General features: G+C 42.5%; 2 protein-coding genes across 2 annotated transcripts in view; one reads left to right on the top strand and one right to left on the bottom strand.

Moving 5' to 3' along the window:
• PCNX2 (pecanex 2) overlaps window positions 1–7,573 on the bottom strand; it is a 153,282-nt gene extending 145,709 nt beyond the window's left edge. Inside the window, exons 1-2 of the mRNA XM_058021546.1 lie at window positions 7,421–7,573; window positions 1,203–1,408 (exon numbers count right to left, since the gene is read on the bottom strand). Of these exons, the coding sequence (XP_057877529.1) occupies window positions 1,203–1,408; window positions 7,421–7,573 (359 nt within the window). The remainder of the gene's footprint in view (window positions 1–1,202; window positions 1,409–7,420) is intronic.
• Window positions 7,574–12,909: 5,336 nt separating this feature from the next.
• MAP3K21 (mitogen-activated protein kinase kinase kinase 21) overlaps window positions 12,910–25,315 on the top strand; it is a 40,240-nt gene continuing 27,834 nt past the window's right edge. The window contains exon 1 of the mRNA XM_058020674.1: window positions 12,910–13,645. Coding sequence (XP_057876657.1) covers window positions 12,910–13,645 — 736 coding nt within the window. The remainder of the gene's footprint in view (window positions 13,646–25,315) is intronic.

Below are 25,315 nucleotides of genomic sequence, written 5' to 3' on the forward strand. Positions count from 1 at the left end.
TGCAGGCAGACCTTGACTGTCCCAGAAACATCACTGCCAGGAGTGTAGCACAGATGTGCATGTGTAAAGACACAGAAGAGCAGAAGCACAGAGGAACACAAACTATCTTGATACTACTTAGCTGGCACAAAGCTAGCAGTACCAACTGCAAATGCATCCAAAAAATACCCTAAGTTCTTTTATACACTGCTCTCTGTTGAAGCCTGACTGGTAGTTTTAACAAAGCTACTCAATTTAAGCTTGCTTTGGACATTTCTATGCTTCTGTCTCTTTTAAATATACCTTATTTCAGCATTTTTCACATCTGTCATAACACTTGCTATCACTGAAAGCCCCTTGCCAGCTTCATTTGTTTGTATGACTCAAGCTTGAAAAACCAGCAGGAAGGGTTTATTTATTTATTCTGAAGAGTGTATAGCAGAACATTCTACCAATACACAAATCTGGAAAATGTCAGTACCAGTCTTCATCCCACTACTGTTTTTACCTTCAATACCAGCACAGCCTAGAAGCAGCCCTATTAATTCCATGGAAAGACTAATAGTCTTTGGATTGTTGTGCATTGCTGTGCATGTTGTGCCAAGTAATAGTACTTGGCTTCTCAGTAGAGAAGCTACAACTGAACTGCCTACCCAATGCCCCTGAGAAATAAAAGCCGTACTAGCTTTCCTCATGAACAGGACCACAGAAGCATCATAATTATCGCAATAAAACATAAGGGGAAAAAGCAACTTATGTACCTTGGTGTGATCTGAGAGGGAACTTACTAAAAGCACACAAAGGCAATATGAGGTCGCCTTGTCTTCCAAAGTCATGATATTAAAGCATTTTCTTTACCAACAGGTGCCTGCCACTTTCTTGCCACTTCCCAGTAGGTAGGAGCAAGCATTTTAAGGCTTCCCCAGAAAACTTCTTGCAGGTTTTCTTCAGGATCTCTTAGCACATCCAGTACATATCTCCTCTACCACTTTCATGGTGCCCAGCTACTGCCCAATCTGTGAATCAGGTGCAGCTCTGCCTGCTGCACCACAAGAACATTTCAGCTACCAAGCTGAAAAGCACTAAGCAAGTTTTTGAAAGTGTCATTCTTTATACACTTGTAAGGAGCTTTCTTGCTTTCAACAGACATTTCTGCTGTGCAGGACCATGGTGCAAACTCACCCATTTTACATAATGTGCCAATGATGCAAAGAAAACCTTACCTACAATTTGAGGACTCAACCGCTTCTCCTTTTTGAACCTCTGTATCTTTACATTGCCTTCCATTTTTTCTTGAGAGCTTCTGTTGAATAACTTCGCCTTTATCAAACATAAGGTGTAAACGGTAGCTGATCACCTTTATTACCGTGAAGAAAACTGTCACCGAGCTGCAGTACACAAAAACTGTCACTGCATTTGCTGGAAAAGCCTACAGAAAGAAATAATGAGGACACAGTGATAACAGTTTCCTTTGAGAAAATGCTGTTAAAACTTTTAAATACAATATATGTATTGAGCTCTGCTCCCAGAAAAGGTTTAAGGGTTTCTTCAAGTTTCAAACCATTTCACAAGATCTATTCTTTTTGTTAGCTGTGGATATTATTTATTATCAAAATCAGCAGAATCTCACAATTGACAAGCACTATAAAGCTTTTAAAAATACTGCAATCTCATGTTAATGCAGCTGCAGCCTTTCCTAAACTATGAATTCATAAAAATACAGACACAAAATGAAACATTAGTTATCTACAAACACAAAACCTTTAGAAAATTCTGTCATCTTACTCTATATATCAGTTATGACTCAATAGCAGAACACTGTCATTTGATGTCTGTTTTCTAATGCCTCACAACATGTTCCCAAATACCTTAACCACTGAGGAATTTTAAATAATTAGTCAGGACTAGTCAAAACAAATGAATACAAACACAGTTAGAGAAGCATCCTGTCCCCACTGACATTCAAGGAGTGAATGATTGGCTTAGTTGCCAGCTGGGGTTAAACTATGACACAACTTCTTTGAATTCTTTTTCTAAAGTACATAATTGTTAATTTGCAGCTGTCTGTGATCTGTTTGATGATCTGTGATGAGCACCACAGCTCTTCGTCATTAAAATTAATTACAGTTCAACTATAATCTGTAAAGTTCTTTCACAGACATGACAGACTAACAACTTTTTTATATACAAATACTTCCTTACAGTAAAGGGCAAATCATAGCAATGGACAGTTGCAGTTATAATTGAAGTACCAAAGTCTTTACCATTATAGTCATGGAACATGTTTATGTATTGTTACTACAAAGCTGCAGTCTCACAGTGAATTTAATCTCTCAAAGTTTCAGGGGTTTTATTTAAACAGAGATTTACTACATTCTCACACAAGAACAACAACAAAAAACCCTAAGCAACACACAAAAACAAAAAGGGTTATCAATACTCAGGACTTGCTAAAAGTCTGCTGAAGGTAATTTTTAAGAATGGTCTTTACTTTGGTACTAAACCAATCACTTTTTCAAATTCATAAATAAATTACACCAACCACACAGATAAAGGGAAGTGAACAAGGCATGCTTATTTCATCTTTAGAACAAGTCACCACATTTATCTTGATGTTGAAATTAATATGTTGAATCATTTCTGTGTTGTGACAAGCAAGTGGGATGCAATTCTGATGCTGCTTTTGGCTCATTGGGACTTCATACCATCAAGATGCACACATGAAAATTTTCAGGCGAATCCTTTTTAATGACTATTCTGATTCAGATACAAAGAATCTGTTGCACAATAGTGGAGGAGCTATTTAGGACATACGTACTACCAATGATCCCTAATAGACAGACATGACTTTCTACAAGTTGAGGCTTAAGTCTGGTAAGAGTACATCATGGTACTGTGTAAATACCAACTCCCAGCACACCCTTCAGTTATTTAGAACTCAGGCCAGGAGAGGATCCATTTGCAAGGTCATGTTCTCAGGGTATAAGGCTTAGTAGATGAGGTGGAAGAACTTGAGGTTAAAGAATTTGTGGTTTATGACTAATGTTTTTACAAAACGAGTAAGAAATTGTTTGGTTTCACAAAGAGCGGCAGCCAATTATCTCTAATGACTGCTTAAGAGAGATTTGTTCACCTTCCAAGGAATCTCTTCAACTATACACTAAAAGGCACAGATCAACCACTCATTATTAAATAACTACTCAGAATGGCCCACTAAGAAAAGAAGTGCTTTATAGGTGACATTCATAAAGCTTAATAAATATTATATGAATAATGTCAAGAGGACACAACAAAAATAGATTTCCAGTAGCGCAGCCTGTGCGTGCAGAGAGCACGCCACAAGAGAGACTCAAAGGAAGCTCCTAGATTTTTGAGTGGAAAACAGGGCCAGTTATAGCAAATGCTGAGTGCAGCATGTGCTCATCCCTGCCTTGTGACCAGACCTACCGGAGCTGTGCCCCGAGCCAGCCCGTGCTCCCTGTGCCCATCTGTCTGGGACACGCTGTGTTTCAGAGCGCTCACCACACCAGACACCAATGGCATCTTGTGCACCTTTAGAACTCTCAGTCTTGGGGCAGGCTGAGTATACAAGCCAGCAGATTGCTCTCTGTGCACGTGAGGAATGAGGAGACAGATGATAATGGAAAGCCCTCCATTCTCTGAATCAGGCCTCTTGCATAAGGTACCAGTGTCATATGACTGCAGCTGGTGTTCCCAGGGACAGACAGGTGAAAGCTATCAAATCCATGCTAAGGAGGAACTAAGTTACAGACCACTGAGGAATTAGATGATAGAGTCACTTTTGATGCACTATAGTTATAATTAGCCTGGTTTTCTATGAAAATGAGGTTTTATAATCACACCATGTGTCTGTGTATTCATCATCTCCCTCCATCCCCTCAGATGAAAGGTAGCCAAAGAATTAAAAAGTTATTCAGCAAACTTTAAGAGAATACACCCCACTGGGCAAGGTCACAGCAGCACACCTCCTCCATTAATGAGAGGAGCCCACACAGTTCTCTGACCTTTTGATGCCACCCCAGTGACAGGAAAAGCTTCAATTGAGTTGACATCTTATTAGAAGCTATGAAAAAAAAAATCCACAAATACAAATTCATTAGAAAGCGGGCTTCATGACTTCCCACAGGTTTCTATGGAAGCTGTAGCCCTAGTTTTCTTCATTCTTTCATGCCATTAAAAACTCTACCATAATGTACTTTTTGTCCTCCAGTAGCTTTTGTTGTTGTACCCTGCACCAGAATAGCGTGGGGTCACAGCCAGAAATGCAGGCTGGTGTGCCCCAAATGTGGCCCAACTTACTGCTGCAAAGGCAACAGGGTTGACATCACCACCTAAGGAGCACCTTTGCTTGGGGCTTCTGCCTGCCCAGAGATTGCTCTCAGAAGAACAGCCACACGCTCCTTCACGTGTCTACTGGCATTATTTGAGTAGCACAAAGGTGGAGATGACTGAGATAGGCACATAAAGGTATGTAACCTTTGAACAAAATACCACACCTTGCCAATTGGGCTGAATGATAAAGGGTGCTTAGACCCTGATGCATCCCAGCCACTGCTTGAGCCCCTGAGGCATCTAGAGCAAGGCAGTGCTGCACCTGGGCCTTGCTGAATGGGTGTGCTACAGAACACACATGAGGGAACAACCAAACAAATGTTCAGTCAGCCACTACCATCAGAGATATGCTTGGCAGATACGACACTGGGGCCAAAGATCCATGTTTATCTGTAAATTAAGGCAAATCAATACTAAGAGATGTCCATCACACAATATAAAATATGGGAAAGCAGTAGCAAATAAAATTCCAGGGGTGTACATTGAGTTCTCAGTGTGTCCTCCCACACAGTAAATACAGTACGTAACAGGGTAGCCTATCTCTCTGCTGCAGAGATATTCGTATCCCTAACTTTTACAGAGATAGAGTGGGGTAAAAGGCAGCCAAGTGGGACTGGAAGCAGCTGACACACTGCTAGTTTTATCACAGTTTACCTCTGAGTAATTTATGTGCCCACACCCTTATACTGCCATGTTGTACTTCTCCTACCACAGCATGATCTGAAGATCTAGTGCACGAGAAGTAGCAACCCTGCCAGTTCAAGGGTTCCCTGTCCAACAAAAGGCAGGAGAAACATTGAGCAGGTTGTTCTGGGGAGTCACCCCAACACAATGCACCTTCTCTTGTTGCTTGTAAAATAAGCTATAGTACAGTATTTCCCAAAGTTGCATCTCTAGGTCACTGGTGTTTTACTGGGGCTGAATACTAAAGAGTTATCACTATTTTCATGTGCAAAACACCTAGGGATCCTCAACTGTTTGGTGGAAAAAGATAACTTTAATTCCTAATATATTATGAAAGCTGATGTGGCACAGAAGAGATCTCATAATTTTGAAAGTTGATTTGAACAGCAATGATACTTGAAATATCCAATGTACATTTTTAATGTTTAAATGATAAAGAAAATAAAGTAATGGAAACACAGAGCTGCATTTTCAGGGGCAGAGAAAGCTAATAAAGGAATCCTTAGTACCAAAGTAAGCTATGCTGAATAAGCTAGAGAAAGAAATTCTCCATCCACACAACAGAAACAACTTGATACTTTAAGCTTCTCAATGCTACCGTCAGCACGCCTCTGCTGAGCCACTGTGAAAAAACCAAAAACAGATGGATGAGTTCTGCCATTTGATTCAAATCACACTGCTTCAGAGAGACTTCCTGACTTCAACAAAAGACTATCCCAAGCAAAGGAAAAACTTAAAAAGCAGTACTCTGATCTGTTTTCATTTTGCCATTTCAAGAAACATCACTGACTGCTTTAGCTGAATCCAAAATATTGGTGTCAAGTGTGTAACATATCACCCCAAACATTACTGAATATTATAACAAAATTTCTTATAAACCAGAAAAAAACCTTTCCCTAAAAAGCAAGTTCAAGTTTCTAAGTGGCAAGAATAGATGTCTTGAATAAAGTTTACAAAGCCTTAGAAACAAGCCACTTGAAAACAAGAAAATGTGTAAGAACATAATTACTGTCAGGCAGCTATCATAATAAACCCTTTATTCTTATCAAGGACAAAGGATTCCCACAGCAATGTGTTAGCTCAAGAACACAAGTCCTGCATTTAACCAGATGATTCATCAGAAAGTCGGTCTGCAGAAAAAGCAAGTCCATCTAGGTAAGCAAAGATGATGCCCAAGAGATTTCACTAGATAAGTTACATTTCTCCCCTTTAAAAAATGACTTCTAGCTTAGGTCTGACCTAGAGTCCAGTGTTCTTTTGTGCAACCCCCACACTTTCTTCAGTTCAGAAGTTTCCCACAAGGAATCCTTCCAGATACATACTTTTTTCAACTAAAAAAAGTTAGCCTTCAATTCTTTTTCCTTTTTAATCACACTTATGACTTGGACAGCAAATCCTACGATGCAAGACAATCCTACAACTTGCTAGTTTGCATAGGAAATATGCAATCAATCAGAAGAAAGCACATTGTTATTCTGGTTCATTAACTCCATGAGCCATTCTTACAGGAATTCACTGCAATCCATGCCACAAAATCCAATACCAATTCACGTTTAAAAAATACAAGATTTGCTTTCCACTGGGATTGCAGGGGAATTCATAAATGCTCTTTGCTTTTGATAATCAGGCCCATATCTGACCATGTAGGGTGAAGAAATCCATTTAGAAGTTGAGAATTTAGTTGAGTCACTCCAGGAACGAAATGGATGGAAAGGGCTTCTAACGGAAGCAATATTACCCTATAATCACTGAAGGACACACCAAAATAGATACGATGATCCAGCACACTTTAAGCTTTTCTCACACAGTAGGAAAGCACACAAAAACAAGAGCAAAAGTTTCAAGCTTTTCAGGAAAATAAATCTTAAAGTCCAGCAAACAAACTCTAGTCATTATTCACTTGCAAAGTTTAAATTTCAGCACAAAGGGAGCTGCATGTCACAAAAAGCCATGTGATTCACCAGTGACATTCAGCAAAGCGTATTAATTACATGGTATCTGGATTTTTCCATTTATTTAACCTTCTCAGCATGTAAGACTGGATCAAACTTTAAAAAAACAAAACCAAAACACCTGTCTCCAAAAGAGAATTTTGAACAAACGTCCCCACGGTCATTCAGCCCTCGCAGAGACCAGCACTGCACCCCTGCCCAACTCCTTCGGCAGGGCAAAGTAAGGGCCGGCCCCTGCCTAGCGCAGCCGGCCGCCTCACCCCGTTAACCTTTAGACACAAACCCCCAGGTAAAGCCCAGAACCCCAATATTTAAGCCCCCAAGGGTAGTTTACAGCCGGCTGAGCGCACACGCCCTGGCCGCTGCCGCCTGTGGGCCGGGGCCCGCGGCTCCCGTCCCGGCCCGGTGCCTCCCTCCCTCCCGCCCGCCCGCCCTCAGGCAGCCCCTCTCACCAGGTGCAGGGCCATGGGCAGCGTCAGCAGGAACAGCCACAGATAGAGGTGGCAGCTGTTGGTGAAGGCGCCCTGCTCCGGGTCGTGGTACCAGCCCCCGGTCAGCGCCGCCCACACGCCCTGCCCCACCAGCCGCGCCGCCGGCGACACCATGGCCGCCCCCCGCCGCCGCCACCGCCGCCCCTCAGCCGCCCGCCGCCGCCGCCGCCATGCCGGGCGCCCGCGGATTCTCCCATGGTGCCCTGCGACGCCGAGCATCCCGCCCGCCCCACCCCGGCCGCCGCCGCCGCCGGGAGGGCGCCGTCACGGGCCGCCCCCCGCCGGGCACCGCGCCCGCTCTGCCCCGCCGCGGGGCCGCGGCCGCCGCCACTCCGGGGTCCGCGCCCGGCTGCCGGGAGCGGCGGCAGCGCTCGGAGGCCGCGGGGCGGAGCGGGGCCGGGCCGAGCCGCGGCGGAGGGGGGGCGGTTCTGGCGCGGGGGTGTCCGTCACGGCCGCGTCCCGCCCCGGGCACCGCGAGGTGCGCTCGCAGGTGCAGGAAAAGCGCGGCTCGGGGGCAGCCCCGGCGGCCGCCAGCTGGGCTGCGCGCCTCGGCGGCCACTCCCCCACCGCCGGGTTCTCAGTGATCCTGCCCGATACATCACGAGTTTCCGATCTGAGAGCTCTGCCCAACTTCGGTGTCACCCGTTCTGCGTAGACTTGAGATGTGTTTTGGGCGGGATGGGGGGAAATTCCTCAAAAAAAAAAAAATTCGGATTTTTTCAATAATGGGTTTAGGGAAAAACTCAATCTGCCTTCGTAAAGCGTTTCATGCAGCTGACCTCAAACCAGCGGAGTGAGGAGGTAGGGGCGGGCTGGAGGAAGCTCAGGCGAAGTGCGGGACATGGGGGCTGAAAAGGCGATAGAGCTGAGTGGAAGCCTTAGGCAGGAGAGACTAAAGTCGGTGAAGAATGAGACATAAGGATATCAGGTATATTCTTATGGGACGCCCCCAAAGGAAGGGGGTGTGGAAAATGCATGTATTTTATGATTGGCTTTTCGCAAATATTAAAATTAATATTATATGTGTTGTTTTAGAAAGTAATGCTGTATTAATTCTCTTAAGTACTGTGTTAAATATAGTTTTAGGTTATAAAAATTGTTAAAATAGAAAAGATGCTATGTAAGATGCTTTGTTTAAAAGAAAGGACTCGCAGCGAGAGAGCAGCCACAGGACACCTAAATCTTTCCGAGAAAAAGAATTTATTGCGCTGTTATCAGAAGAAACCAACTTCTTCCCGCCTCAAAGGCGCTGTTAGGATTCGGAGGAAGAAGTTGACGATGACCAGACAGAATCCTGTGTTTGAATGGAATTTATGCATCATGTATGAAGTGTATGACTATGCAACAGGCTTTTGTTATTAATCCTTTGTTAACAGGTGTCCTTTTTCGGGCTCGTGCTGCCCAGAAAAAGGTACCCAGATGTCCGTAACTCTTTGTACTTGTTGTCTCATATTTGTCCTAATTCAAATTGTCCAAAATAATTTTACTCTAATTGTATTACTGTTTTTATATAACAATTTTATTACTAATAAACTTTTAAATTTTTAAAAACAAGTGATTGGCGTTTTTCACAGGGGTGTAAGGTGGGTTGTGAACACCAGGGCTGAACTCACACGATGCTCACTACCTCCCACCCCCGACCATCAGAATATAGCGGTGAAATTCAATTTTAAGGGTCTCACCAGCCCCTTCTAGGGACTGTTCCACATGTATAGACCTTTATTACAGTCAATTTTGTGAAGGATGCATGTATGAAATGGATACATCATCTTGCACATCACAAAATTTACTCTACTTCAATTTTTCCTGACTGTGGCTACAGTTTCACCGACCAAATGCCATTTTGCCGTGCTTTGTGTGGATTTTTTTTTTTTTTTTTACAAAGGTAAGAGACTGCAGGTGCTATTATAGCTCATGACACATACCTGAGCTTTCTTCCTGATGTCTCAGGTGATGTGGCCATGCTAGTTTTGGCCTGATGGGAGGGATGATACAGCACTGTGAACAAGCGGTTGGGAGCAGGGGAGGAATGGCATCGTTTCCCTCAGCAGCACTGCCACCATTAGATGCCTAAGGATCTACAGCCTTGGGTCTTGAGTACTTCTTCAGTGTGACCTTGGGATGTTTCCTGAGCTGTATGAAGGAGGCACAGTCCTGGCCGTGCCTCATGTGCTATTCCTGTAAACACAACTCGCCCAAACTTCCAATTGTAATGATTGAATCAAGTGCAATATGCAGCTATGAATGTTTTTGGTGTATGATAACTAAAAGTGTTAAGTTTCAGAAAATGCTGAAGTCATTTTCCCACAGGCAGGCCAGCAAATTATTTTGTTTACATGCACAGCTCCAATACAGAAAGGTGGGTAAACTAGGGTGCAAAGAGAAAGCTTCTTCAAAACCTCCTCTCTTCTGTTTTTTGAGACCTCCAACTCATGTAGGTTAAAAAGTGGAAGGCCTAGATAATGCAGACTGCAATAGATATTATTTTGACTTCTTGTCCTGGTTTTGACCGGGATAGAGTCGATTTCATTCTCAGTAGGGGGTACAGTGCCGTGTTTTGGATTCCATATGAAAATACTGTTAGTAACACAATGGTTGCTGCTATGTCACATTTGTCTTAAATCTTTTTGTGTCTCATGTCCTGCCAGTGAGGTGGCACAAAAAAGAAGAACTGGGAGGAAGCATAGACAGGACAGGTGACTGAAACTGCCCAAAGGGATATTCTAGACCATCATGCTCAGTATATAAAGTGGCGGGAGAAAAGGAGGAAGAGGGGGACATTTGGAGTATCTTAGTTACTTTTCTTCCCAAGTAACTATTACATGTGATGGGACCCTGATCTCCTGGAGGTGGCTGAACACCTGCCTGCCCATGGAAAGTGGTGAATTAATTCCTTGTTGCTTTGCTTGTGAGTGTGGCTTCCCTTTCCCTATTAAACTGTCTTATCTCAACCCACAAGTTTTCTCATTTTTACTCTTCCGATTCTCTCCTCGATCCTGCTGGTGGGGGAGTGAGTGAGTGCCTGCGTGAGGCATGGCTGCTAACTGGGGTTAAACCATGTCCACACATCACTCAAATCTTTCAACTCTTCCTCATCTTTGGATAATGCTTTCACCAAGTTGTTTTTTTTGGTGGGGGGGTAAGGATACTTGCAGTTATGATAGGTTCCTGTAATTTCCAGGTCAGGATATGTGTCCTGGACACAAGGCAGATGCACAGTATTGTAGCTACACAGTTGCAGGAGTGCCAAAGATGAAAAAAGGGACCTCTTTTCTCAACAAAGAGGCCAGTGAGGGTCTGAGCCATCTGTACGCCGCTCTTTTAGCCGCTAACTCCACTAGGTGGTGCCGTCAGGAAAGTTAAGGGCACTTCACGCTGTTTTGGGTCACAATATTTCCATTATTTGAACTAGGAACAGCAACTATACAGCAAGATCCTGGTGCACTGGGTGCTGAAGAAACACTGAACAAAGTCTAACCTGAGTGCCGCGATTGCTAGTGGATAGTGGCACCTCACAAAGCAAATTTTGGAATAATAGCTCTAGATAAATATTTAAACATTTCACTGTACTGCAACCAATACCTTGTCTGACCCAAAACATTCCACACTTAATTAGTTCCTGCAGATTCTTTTAGATAACAAAGTACAAGGTGGAATTTGTGTGGCAGAACGCTTGTATTACAACATACTTTATGGCTTTTATAATAAGGCAAATATGCAGATAAGGGAAAGGCTTGTAATTACCTCTCTGAATAGCTGCAAGGCAATGTTATATTAAAGGAAATGGGAGAAGACTTGATAGACATGCTAGTTCTGCATTCTTTCTTTTTGGTTAATGTGGTTCAGTAAGTCACTTTAGCATAATTGTATTTTTGCATTGTGTATAACTATAAATACAGTGAGGTAAACAAGAATTTATGATTTTTGAGTACTGTAATTTTAATTTTTTTTTTACTGTAACACAATTTTTTATGTTCAAACCTTAGTTCTGTGGTATCCAGCTGCAAATTTTGCATTTATGTAGAGATGTACAGTGTTCTGAATGTAAGTTTTTGTGCAAAACACTGAGTGTTCATCACACCAGGTTATTCAACCCAGCACTGCTTTTGTTTTGCACCTTTCCCAAGCCTTTACTGTCCTCCTCAGGGCCTCTGCTGGCAGCAGCCACATCCATAACCACAGGACCCACAGCACAGTGATTGGCTCCTGGCATGAAAACTCATTTCCTTCCACTTTGAACCACTGCTTCCCACCACGCTGGCGAGACAAGAGGGCGTCCCCAGCCCACACACTTCCCTCCAACTTCCAAGGAAACGACAACTCTAGTTTAGAAAGTGATACGATTTTTCCACTTAAAACCAGGAGAATCTTTACCCAGAAATAGCACATACACAGCATTTGCTATTTTCAGGCAGCCTCTTAATTGAAAGGATTGTGTGATCACACCACACAGGGCTGAGACTCTCTCAGCCCCTGCATGGACAGGGTGGTGAGCAGGGGAGAGTTGGAGTGGGTCCAGAGGAGGGCAACAAAGGTAATTACAGGCCTGGAACATCTCACAAGGACAGGCTGAGGGAGCTGGGTCTGTTCAGCCTCGAGCAGAGATGACTGAGAAGGGACCTCATCCATGCCTATCAGTATCTAAAGGGAGAGTGCCAAGAGCCAGGCTCTTCTCAGTGGGGCTGAGCAATAGGACAAGGGCAGAAACTGATGCACAGGAAATTCCAACTGAATATGAGGAAGAAATGTGAGGCTGACTGGACACTGGAACAGATTGTCCAGAGTTCTCCCTCAATGGAGATGTTCAAGAACTACTTGGCCTCAATCCTGTGCAATATGCTCTAGGATGACACTGCTTGAGCTTGGAACAGATGTACCACTGCGGTCCCTTCCAACCCGACCCACGGGTTCTGTGAGAGCCCACGAGCGGCGGAGGCAAGTGGCGGAGCAAGCACGAACCGAGGAAGCTCGGTTTCTTCAGAACCCGCTTGGGGTTCGCTCCAAAGGAGGCCCAAAGCCGCACAAGGAAGGAGAGGGCAAGCTGCGGCGGAGGCACAAGCCCCCGGCCCGGTCTGCAGCCCCCGAGGGACAAAAGGGGGCTCACGGCCCCCTCAACCCCAGCCCCGTCCCTGTCCCCCGGACGGCACCGGCCCCTCCGCGCCCCGCCCCACGTGACTGCGGGCGGCCAATGGGCGGGCGCGGGCGGGCGGGCGCGGGGCACCGGCGCTGCCCTCCCCGCCTTTCCCGCGCGCGCCTGCGCTCTCCCCGCTGGAGCCCCGCGGCGGCGGCGGCGGCGACCGGGCCGGGCGGCCCCGCCCCTGCCCACGCCCCGCCCTCCCCTCCCGCGGCTCCCGCTCGGCGGCGGCGGCGGCAGGTGAGGATGTGGCCGGGCGGGCGCTCCCGCGTCGGCGGCGCTGCTGCTGGTGGCCGCCGGCGCTGAGGTCGCTGCCATGGCTCTGCCGGGCGCCGGGGCGGCGGCGTCCGCCGGTGGCAGCGGCGCTCCGTGCCCGCTGTGGACGGCGCTGTACGACTACGAGGCGAGCGGCGAGGACGAGCTGAGCCTGCGGCGAGGGGACGTGGTGGAGGTGCTGTCGCAGGACGCGGCGGTGTCCGGCGACGACGGCTGGTGGGCGGGGAAGATCCGCCACCGCCTCGGCATCTTCCCGGCCAACTACGTGACCCGCCAGCCCCGCGGTGGAGCGGCGACGGGGGGCGGCGGGCTGGGGGACCCCGCGGGGAGCCTAACGGAGATCGACTTCCAGCACCTGGAGCTGCAGGAGATCATCGGCGTGGGGGGCTTCGGGAAGGTGTACCGGGCCACCTGGCGGGGCCGCGAGGTGGCCGTGAAGGCGGCACGGCAGGACCCCGACGAGGACATCACGGCCACGGCGGAGAGCGTGCGGCAGGAGGCCAAGCTCTTCTCCATGCTACGGCACCCCAACATCATCGCCCTGCACGGGGTCTGCCTGCGGGAGCCCAACCTCTGCCTCGTCATGGAGTTCGCCCGCGGCGGATCTCTCAACAGGGCCCTGGCCGCCGCCCCCGGGGCCGCGGCCGCCCGCGGGGGCCGCCGCATCCCCCCGCACATCTTGGTGAACTGGGCGGTGCAGATCGCCCGCGGCATGCTCTACCTGCACGACGAGGCCATCGTCCCCATCCTGCACCGGGACCTCAAGTCGAGCAACAGTGAGTCCCGGGCGGGGCGGGGGGGAGGTGACGAGGGACCTTCGGACGGCGGCGGGATGTCCCCGCCTTAGGCCGCGGGGCCCGGGGGTCCCGGACTGGCGGCGCTGGCCGCGGTGCGGGGGCGGTGGCCGGGCCTGGACAGGCTCCGTCCGAGAGCCCTGTTCCACCGGGGGATGGGTGTCGCAACTCGGGCACCCGCTGCCAGAAGCTTGGGCAAGCGGCAGGTTGGTTTGCCGGGCTGAGAGCTGGCTGCGAACTCGTGGAAAGGTCGGGAGGAACCGGGGGTACCTGCAGCGCACGCAAAGTCCGGCCTCCTCGGAGGGAAACTCACTGAGAGCGGGATAAAATTCTGTGCGCAGCCACCACAATGGCAAATCTACAAGGCTGTATTTACTCTGATGTTGTGTGGTCCTGGCTTTTAAAACTAACCCAAGGAACCAAGCGCCTTGTAAAGACAAGATTTAATAAGTGTATCACTTCTATTTCACTGCCGTACAATCGTATGTGTTTCTGGTTTTCGCTGCATGCATTTAACATTGATAAAATTTGTCCACTTAGCCAACATTGAGATGGAAAAGACAAGTATCTTAAAACCAGTAGAAGCATTGTTGTTCAGATGCCAGATTCGCTTTCATCCCTTGGCATGGGCAAATGCACCTGCAGGAATGGGGGAGTTGCTCAATTCGTGCTTAATGGCTCCTTGGTCCATCTGACAATGCAGAAGCATCTAAGATTTTTGCCACTGTGTGTTTGGAAAGCTGGATTACTAGAATAGAGTGTTTATGGCTTGCGGTTGTAGTTGTGTTTAGAAATGATGACCTGAAAGTGGAAATCTGTGCGTTTCCACAAATATCTGAAACTATCTCAACTCTTTACTTTTTGTTCTGAATGTTCCAAAAGTGCAGCAATGTGTTAGTCTTTTTTTTCCAGTTAGGAGACCTTAAGTAGTCCAGCAGAAACAAAAAAGCTTCATTCAAGTTTGAAGCACTTTGTTTAAGAGGCTGTGTGTCTTGAAGGTCACCATGCATGGCCTGTTAAGACAAGGCTCAGTCATGGGACTGACTGTTCTGAGAATACTTTCACTATTTGTTTGATAAAGAAAGAACCTAGCTCAGCTGTGTTTGTGGCTCTGTTTGTAGCACGGGTGGTGAACTCTTGGATGTTTAGCGTCATGGCCAACACCTTTATTTCTAGCAAGTGGTCTGTAGCCAGCTTGTCCCGTTTTAGTTTGCTGCTGTGTAAGGAACAAGCTGCTTCACCTGGAGTGCTTAGTGGCTCTCTTTAGAGTGGACTGCTGCGTGCTAGCAGCATGTTAAATGACAGTGACAAAGTTCGTGTCTGAAATAAATTCGTAGCCCTGTGGTTTACCATAACACTGGGAGCTGAGTACTGCTGAGAACTGATTACCATTGTCATCTTATAGGGGAAATGGCAGAGCATTTAAAAAATATCATTCTGATTATAACCTCAGCTTAGGTGCCTATTCACTGCTTCCATTACTAACTCCTGTTGCAGATGAACTTAACTTGAGCTAGTTAGATCTCTCACCTGTATTTCTTAATCTTAGTAAGATACTTCAAACAAACTTCTTAGTTTGAAGAAGTATTGAATATGCTAAATAGAATTATGTCTCTTGATCATCCACCTAAATTATAGTGTAGGAAGACAGTGGTGCACTGCTGGTACCATATACTGTTCAGCAACATGAATTTAAAATGACTGCAAGTCATGGCAGTATCCCATTCTGGTAACTCATCCATTCATCAAAGATTTCCCTTCATCCTATTTCTGTAGTCTTTTGCAGTCTTGCACAGTGGGAGTGGAATGCTGCCAGGGTTGAGTGAGCTTGACGTGGACAGGAGCAGTTCTGCAGTGGCTGCAGCCCCAGACGGGTCTGGCAGCGCCCACTCCTCTCCAGCTCCTCGCTGCTTTCCAGGCACAGCTGCTGATGGTGCTTCAGTGCTTGCCCTTAAGCAGCTCTAGGTAGCGTATGAGTGAATCAGTTTTGTGCTAACCTTGTTATTTTTGTTAAGAAGGATGGTTTTTCTTCCTCAGACAATAAATTGGAAAAATTACTGTCCTTGTTATGGTGTGGTAAGGAATGCTTCCCAAACTATTTCCCCAGCAAGTAGGCGGGAACTAATTTTTCCAGCTGGGAAAGGGAGCCCCTTCTACCAGTGTATTTGATCCAGAAAAGGTATGTGTCTGGGCTTGTGGTTGGCAGGCAATAGCAAGCATCTCAAAGGCAAGCATGTTACTTCTCTCTGTGCAGTTTTATGGAGCTGGGATCTCTGTAGCATATCTGTTGTGGCTTTGCTGATGCCAGATTGACAGGACTGGAGAAGAAGTGCCACAAACAGAAGAGCCGTGAGAGCAGCCAGCTTTTATTAACAGCAGTGACTGTCTGGGTTTGAATGCTCTTGTTTCATGGGCTCTTTCTGGGAGGTGGGAAAAGGTTTGTGTTTCTGCCAGAGTAAGGGAAATTAATAAGTAAACAAAGGTTTTTCATATCAGAAAGGAAAACTAACAAACTTGGTTTTGAGGGCTGAACAGGGAAGTGAAGTGTAACTCATGAGTTTTATTAACAGCAGAGAGGGTTTCTTCAGTTCTGGAGTCCACGTAAAATAAATTTTCAAAAGCAGACAAAACAAAAGTGTTAAGAACACTTAGCTTTAGATATGTGTGCTTAAATGAAACATAGTAACCATGATGTCTAATGTTGCCCTACCAGTCCTGGGTGCTTTATAAAACTTTGTATGACTGAAGTGGTGAGAGGTTTCACTGACAAGTATCATGGCCTGTTTTGAGGATAACTTCTCATAAGCAGTTCTTACATTCCTCAATATACTTTATAGATTAAAGACATAATCTAAAATAAAAGATTAACAGGTGAACTTTACCTAATCTAAAATATGAATAAAAATCATGGAAGAAAATTCTATTTTGTTGAAGCCATCATTGTTACTAAAGGAATTCTGAATTAATTGATGCTTTAACTGAAAAGGAGATCTCTTAAAACCTGTGAAAATACTTGAATATTCCTAACTCTGTCTTCTGGGTAGGAAGTTATTCTTGATTTAGCATGCCTGCTGATTATGAAAAAAAATTAGGTTTTACTGGAAATAGAAGACAGGAATTCATCTACAAGACCAGACACTATAAGTTATATGTGTCTTTTTACCACATCTCAGCTTTTTTTCTGACTCTTTGGAAGGGCAGCTTTTTTCTCTGAGGGGATGAAATTTCTTGCTTCTGAGCAAGGACACTTTATTAGTTATAAGACCTGTGGTTGTGTAAGGGCTCAGCACAGCCTTCCCTGATTATTCTGTCCTGAAAAAAGCTAGTGGTATGTTCAGCTAGAGTATGCCACATTTTCACTTTCTGAAGTCTAGGCTAGAGAAAACAGAGATTTGTGATTCTGGGGTTGATTTCAGACTGTGCACTGCTTCTGCCTTTAAGAAATGCACTTTATCTCTAGTGCAGCAGCCTTATGTACTTGTAGGAGCCATTGCAGTAAGTTCCAAATATCTTGCTTATGGTGTAGACATATCCATGATTACAGAGCTGGTTATGTGTAGATTAAGTGTACTAACACAGTACTGATAAAGGGCTCTGTACTCACTTGTCATAGATGGATATGCCAGAAGGGTTTGGTTTGCTGTGGCTTTCACCAGCTCCTCCAGCAGTCCAGGGTCCTTTGCAGCCCTCAGCTCTGTGAAGGGCATTGAGTTTATATTGCTGTTTGAAATTGTTGAGGTCAGCTTGAATTTCAAGGATTGTTGAATAAGGCCATGGAAGTGACAGTGCTAATGAGAACTACTGGAATCTGAAGGAATCAAACATAGGAGAGGGCAACTCACTGTAATGTCATGTTCTTCAATCTAGTATAATGAGTAGCAGTTAGAGAATAGAAACCATTTGATTTTAAAACCTTAAAAGGAAGTGTGATGTGTTTTGACAGAACTGTTGAATCAGTTGCTTTTGATGAGGCAGGGTGTCCTGGAGTTTGAGAAAAGCAAGAACAAATTCTCATAATTTGCAGCAGAATTGCTGAAGTTATGCACCTTTTATTATTTTTTATTAAACACCTTTTAAAATAAGATGGAGATGTTTTCCAGAATTTGTAAAAGCTGCTTTCTCTCAAATGTGTCTGTATAGCAGCTTTAGGCTAGCTGTTCAGGGAGAATGGTGGGCCAGAATAGAATATCAGTCAGGTAGAATAGTGGGCCAGAAGTTACTTAGCATTTTAAAATCTGTATGCTGTATTTTTCCATGCTGTCTTCGTATAGGAAGTCATGGTACTTAAATGTTCTACATTGTTCTAAATTATTTAAAAATCACATAAAGTTAGAAATTATGCCAGGTGTACCCGATTTCTATCCCATGTCTGAGAGACAGTAGCCCTGCCTTGTGCTTTTCTGTAAAAGTAATGCTGCTGCATTGCAGCATTAAGAACATACATCCTGAAGCATCTGGAAGTGGATATGCAGGAAGGAGCACTGATTTTTATAACCTTATTAGTTAAGTATTCTTTAAAAAAAACACAGAAAACCAAAATAAAACCAGCTTCATGCAAATATCAGTAGGATTGCAAAATTTCATTTATTTGGGAAACACTACCTGTTTTGAAGGTTGTGATCTACTTAAACTTAGCGTGCCATTGACTTCCAGTAAGTTTTTCTTTTGAATATCCTTATGTCACATGAAAGAGTTCTAAGTCTCATGAAACATTGCTCCCAGTATTTTTTTTTCATTATTTCATGTGTGCTCAGACTATGTAAATAGGAATTCTATTTTTTGAAAGGCCCTGAAGGTTAGCTGGATTCTGTGGGAGTATCAAATGCTTAGCAGCCTTGAGCTAGTAGTATCTTTTTCCAGTTCATCAAAGGCAATGCTATGTTTTGCACCTGTTTTAATATTCACTTGATATATATGCTTGTTGCATATAAATATGTTGTGTAGTTTGTGTCCAGGAAGATACTAGAATTCAAGAAAGAACAGTTTTGAGTAGCTGGTTGCTGTGATTGTCTCATTCCACCATAGAAATAACTATAGTGTTAAAATGTTGTAGAGGCCTAATTTCCAGTTGAAGGATGTGTTTCAGCATTTAAAAATAATATTCAGAAACATTATGATTTTAACACAATATCCATGAAATGAAATTTTGTGAACTGCTCCTCTGTAACACTATATTTGTCCTGTGTAAGCTTTCAGAGGAGGAATAATATCCAGCAGTTATTTTATTTGGAGATGAAGATTTAACTGCAGTAGCCATTTATTTCACCTCAGTTACCATCTTCTAAATTTGCCTCTGTTTGATGTTTTTCTATGTCTCAAGTCTGGACATTAACAGGTGGAAAAAATGCCTCATTAATTCAGAACAAAGTCCCTCAAACTTAACATGGCTGAAGTAAATTTACATGTCGTGCTTAATGCTGAAAACAAGACTCTAGGCTGAAACACTAGCTATATGTAATTTGATTAATTAAAAGCTCATGAACTTTAATACCCCTATTTATAATTCATTTTTAATTCAGACTTTCGTTTTAATGTTTTCCCAACTATGTCCATCTGACAGCTGTAGAGAGTTGTTTCTTATTTGGTGTTGAGACTGCATCTCTAACAGGTCAGATTATTTAGTCCAGAATAATATTGCTTTGATCTTTTTCTGGATCTAACTTGGTTTTTCATGTCTTTCTTCTCTGTCTTTGTTCTGTCATTGTCTAACACCAAGTGATCTGGTTTACAACTTTTGGAAGATCATTTTTTGTCTTCTTTTTTTTTCCTGCTTTGTGTTATGCTCATGCCTAGCAGGTTTCTTCAGAACTTTCATTTGCACCAGGGTTTCTGGTGACCTCTTCATGGAGAATGTGGGAGTCACATTCTAGTCTGTATGTTGTGTTTGCTCACTGTTTTTGATGGTAAAGAGTTCTGTTTTGGGGCAGCATTATAAATTGAAGTGTAGGGCTTTGGATTATAGCGTTTTTCGTATTTGTGTATTAAAGAAGACTTCAAGCATTATTTGGCTCATTTTTTTTTTAAAGCTGGTACCCTAAAATAGGCTCATATACTTTTTTGCGTCTGAAATTTGTACTGAGCAAGCAACCTATTTCCACCCAGGTTAATAGAAAAACAGACAGCTAAACACCTCTCATTAGTTGTTAAAATACTTATACAATTTTGTTCATTCCTCTAAACAGCGAAAAATAATTTTAACTGCTGACCATAACACTTCGTAAATGAGGTATTGTACTTAAATAAGCAAACTGCAAAGTGTGGTTGAAATTTAGACATTGTTGGTGTTATCCAAGCATGAGAAGAAATTGAGCTATAACTGAGTTTTCAGTTACAGATTATTCTCCCATCCCCATGAGAGCTACAGGGACAGGGCATGTCTTTGGACCCTCTTAGCAAATATTAAAAGTTCCACAAAAATGTTCTGCAACCTAAAAGAATAGAGAAGTAACACATCACTGAACCGTATTTGGATGTTGAATGCTGTTTTGTGTTTTTTTTTGACCTTAGAAGAGAATGGCTTTTTGTTTGCAATCTGTAAGTTTTCTTACCACTGAGTATGAGCTTTCTTCTAAAGTTGCTTCAGTGTTGCAAGTTCTGAAACAGAATGACCTTGTATGATAAACATTTGCAAGGAGTGGGTGCAGCATAGGGTAATTTCTGACCTTGAAATTTATTTCTGATTATTTGTTAAAATTTAAGGCATTAAAATTTGTTTCAATAACTTTCAGTAACAATGCTTCTAAAAATGCAGATATTTTTCTTTTTTTTTTTTTTTTTTTTTGAGCTTTGGGGTTGTTTTGTTTATTAGAAGCAAAATTAGGACATTGAAGTAAACATAAATACACATGATACATAGATAAAAACAGATAAATACCAAATTACTTGGCTGTCTATATTCATGAGCCGTACAAAAATAACAACTGATGTAACTTACATTCCTGAATTGACAGCTTTAAACTACATTTCATCACTTTTACCTTGCTTGACCATGTTACTAAGAGCCTACCTCAATCCAGTCACTGAAAATAAATGCATGTTTAAATTTTAACCCTCTTACTGCATGTTAAATTCATGGATTAAATATGGTAAATTAGGAAAATTCCATATATATATAATGTCACCACAGAAGTATTCTTCCTCCTTGGAGCTTCCTGCCAGCTTTAACCTTTTTTGTGTGGGGTGGGGGTCATAGCTCCAGTTAAATCAGTCCTAGACATGCCAGTGTTGGCTACATAATCATTCTTTGTTCTCTTCACAGTGACTAAAATCTGTGTTTTGGCAGGTGTACTATTAACTCGGAGCTGATAAGTCAGCCCTCCCTCTCAAAAATGTAGGAGTAAATGCTTCATTGCTGTGGTTCATTATGGGACAAGTTAACCCTTGGAACTGGTTATATTTTAGTTCTCAATGTTCAGGCACTTTTGTGATTTTCTCACCTATTAGGATTAGATGCCACTGTTCTTCCTGAAGTTAATTGCTTTTATTTCCTCCTGTATTATGTAGAAAGGAAAAATATTGTACTTTTAAGCTCATTGCTTAATGTTACACTATTGAGACAAACAATCAGCTTACCCTTTCATTTTCTCTTCTGAAGAGAAGGACAGCACTGTCAAATTTGCAGAGTTCTCATTTCAAAATAAGGTTTTTTTACTTTGCTGTTCTTGAAAATGCATTTAAATGTATTTTTTAAAAAGTGGATTTAAAAATTGTCTAATTTTTTCTGCTTTGTTTGCTAGGTAACAAGTTGTTTGGCTTTTTTATTTTTTGTTAAAACAGCAAGACTCTTTCAAATATTCTTTAAAAAATAAACAGCCTAAAAATTCTTTATCAAGTGTAACCTATTAAGATTCCTCATACAAATTGTTGTACAGGGTTTCATGTTAACTGATGAGATTATAACTCAATGACTAAACCTAACCAAGTATCTATGACCAGAATGTGGATTCATAGCAGTTGGCATCTTCAAAGAGGATCCAGGAGTTTTTTCTGATTTTGGTTTATTCAATGGGCTCTTTCCAATAGTAGATTTCGTCAAAGGTGATTTTATAATGGAAAAAACATAGCAAAGCTGGATTCTATCTTTAAATCTCTGACTAAAACTGGATGTAAAAGGGTTGACCTGTTTGTGTTGCTTGACTTCGCACTTGTTGCAACAGGTGCCACAGGGATTCCTGTGAAGCATGAGGAGGCTTCCCCACCCACCTCCCACCCGTCAGCCAAATCTACACATCTCAGTCTCTGCCTGTGTGGTCAGTAGGTCAGGTTAAAATGTTGTAGAGATACAGCAGGAAACTACTCTAAGCTGGTTTATTTGCAGGCTTTATTTCCTGCTGGGCTATCTGGCTGGTTGAGTCTCCCAAGACTACCCAGCTGCTAGACTCAGCCTTGGGGGGAAAAGCTGTAGATGGTGAGGGGCTGTCAATGAAGAGGAGGTTACGGTATTTCAGTGGCAGCAGGTTCCTTCTGTCTTTGTTGTGACATCAGACTACACCTCTTTACTTCAGCTTTGCTAGTAAGTCACCTTTAAAAGTAGAATGTCTTTTTAATTTTTAAGGTATGTATTTATCTATTTCTATTAAACTTTATTTTATTTTTATGTGACTCTTTTTTTTGTATTAAATATTCTAATTTCAACACATCAAATGCGCCTTGAGATAAGTCACAAGAAATAAAGCAACAAGGAAGTTCATAATTGCGGAGTGTAATGTGTTATGATCAGGAAAAGTATGCCAACTATGTAAATACTTCCGTGTACTCAGAAGCTGTGTATTCTTCTGATTAGCTTGAAATATCAAACTGCATCCAGTCATGCTCTATTGACTTCAAAAAAATAACTATAAATCCAAATTTGAATGAAATATTCATAGCTTCAAAACACAATATTGAAAAGATGATTTGACTGATGATAGATAACTTATATTGTTAGTTCTGAAGGAAGGTAACATGTGTCAGCTCTTGCCCCTGGATGTCATTTGTGAGATTAAAAACCTCATCTTGCCTTGCCTGGTAAATTCTGTATGTTGTGTGACATATATTGATTTAGGGAATGGCCAGGTCTTAAATTTGGGTTAGGCAGGAAATTAATGTTTTCTCCGAGTTTCTCTTGGAGGAAACTGTACCTGATATATTATATGTTGACAAAGACTTTTTATGCAGTTTGAACGTAATAGCTTTAGTTTGCCTTATATTTTGTGGTTTTTTTAAGACTAGGATGAAGTTCCTTAAAAAAATAAATCACTTCCATAAAAAAGATTGTGTACTTTTAGGAATGGATTCAGAGCCACTTTATTCTGCTGAGTTTGAAACTAGAACATTATCTAACTCAGGAATTCACAGCCTAGCTGTTGTCCTTCTCATCTGCCTCCATTTTGGTCACTTCTTTTTGTTTCTATTTTTGGGGTTTTTTTGCTTCAGAGTTGCCTTTTAAAAACAGCAAGCAAAGAAAGTAATTGCTGTTTCAAATAACTGAGGAAGTTCCTGGTAGATAGAACACAACTGAGTGTTTTGAGTTTTAAAGCTAAGTTTCAGTAGTGACTGATTTCCATGCAATTGTAAAATTATGGAGGAATTGCTTTAATGAGGTTGTTTTTTCTTAAATTTAGTTTTTAAATAGAATTAAGTGTAACATTTTATTAAAGGCAACTTGAGAATGTTTGGTGTCCAGTCTGCTTTTGAGTTTTTGCTGATGTAGTATCCAAATCCTACATTTTTCAGAATTTACTGCTGATCTAGTGTTTAAATTATGATTATTTGAATGTCTAATTATAAATGCTTGTTACCTCTAGTACTTCCTCTTACAGCACAATAGAAAATTCTGTTTTGCATTACAGACATATCTGAAGAGCAAGTGAAGCACAAATGGCATGCAGTAAACTAACTTGCAGCATCTGTAGTCTGTGCCAATAACTTGTTAAAACGGCTTCTTTCTCTCAAGTTTCCATTTGCCTAAAGTTGCTTTAATAATAGTTATTAAAGAAGTAAAGGGGAAGCAAAAAATGGTGATGCAAGGTGTGTTGGAGCTGTTGAAATCTCTTGTCCGTTTTCCTCTCTTTCCTTTTATTTCCCTCCATTTTCTTCAGAAAGGCAGGTGAGGAAGGTGACTCCTAGTCATTCTCAACCTTTGGTGCTTTTCTTTTGCCATATATCCTACTGTGGGTTGGGCTTTTCTTATGAGGTTCATGTGTATTTGTCAGTTCATGATGTCAAGGACTTTTTCTGTCATGTTGTGTCTTGTTTTGGCTTTCCAATGGGGAACACTTTGTTCAGGATAATTTTTTTTATTTTTTTTTTTTTTAGTATCTGTTGGCTCCTTTGAGGTACATTTTTTGGGTTGTTGGTTTTGGTTTTTTTTAAGCTGGGTATTTTTAGAGAAATGCATTTAAGAACAAACTGCTCCTTTCAGTTGTGTGAAAATTAGGAACTGGTTATATGCCTGCTGTAAAGGGACATAGATAATAGAGGAGCACAGTATCCATAGAATAAAAAAGTCTCCTGCATATGTAATCACTGTTCAAAGGATAAAATTCCCTTGCTGATGGTGACCTCTGAACTTAATCCAGTGAGACAGTCACAATCTGACAGATATTAGCTGCAGAGATAGCAGAACCCATCCTGAGAGCCCACGGGAGAAAAGGAAGGTATTTAAGGAGTAGTGTTTCATGGGCAAAAGTATCAACTTTTTTATGGACAGAAGAGTTTCTGATCAGTTAATGTTTTCACTGACATATTTAAGTTGTGGTTTGCACACCTAATTTTTTTACTATGGTGATTAATCTGCAGTTTAAAACCTAGATATGGCTTCTACAAGCAATGTTGAAATTTTAATATCCAGTTACGTTTGGAGCCAAATAACAATTCCAAATCATGGAGGTGGGTCTCTTAATATGGACAAGGTATTGTGTTTCATTAATTGAATATGCAACATTTAATAAGGTTTTTTTCTGCCTGTCAGTCCCCAGATAAAGATGCGAGGTCACCCTGCTGGTTTTGTTGCATGTTGATTTAGTGAACCAACAGGAACCAGATTTGCTTGCAAACAGCTGGAGAGGGAACTGACTGGGTGCAGGGGGAACAGAGACAGTAGCAGCATTGTCTGGACAATCTCTATTTGCAAGTAGAGTTGTACAGCATAACAACTTTCTTTCCTTTATGGTATTCTCTAAGAATGACTTTATCATGGGTGGTAAACGTAGTGGATATGTAGGCATTTGTACCTATAATCATAGTAACTTAAATTGCTGTAGTATTAAATAGCTTAGATTTGCAAAGCCCATGATAGTCACCTGTTTAGCAAACTGCACATAAAGTAGCAAGAAATGGTTGGTAGCAATTGAATAACTTGGGAAAATAAGGTTGCTTAATGTTTTATTTTTAGTACTAACAAAATAGGTAATATAAAGGGGGTGTAATAGAAAGTACAAAGATGATAGGAGGGATAGAATGGACTTCAGGATGTTTCTTTTTTAAGTTCAAGTATTAGAAGGTAGTTTGAATTCAGTACATTTAAACTACTGAAAAGGTGTTCCATCCTTTGCCTTGGCTTCTCTCAGAATACCTTTTTCACTTATTTCATATGTATGGTAACTGAGAAAAGTCACCTGAAAACACTGGAATGCATTGTTCATGCAATGAAACTGACTTTAACTGTATGAA

Source organism: Melospiza georgiana, chromosome 3 (genome assembly GCF_028018845.1).
Source record: "Melospiza georgiana isolate bMelGeo1 chromosome 3, bMelGeo1.pri, whole genome shotgun sequence".
NCBI classification, from domain to species: domain Eukaryota; kingdom Metazoa; phylum Chordata; class Aves; order Passeriformes; family Passerellidae; genus Melospiza; species Melospiza georgiana.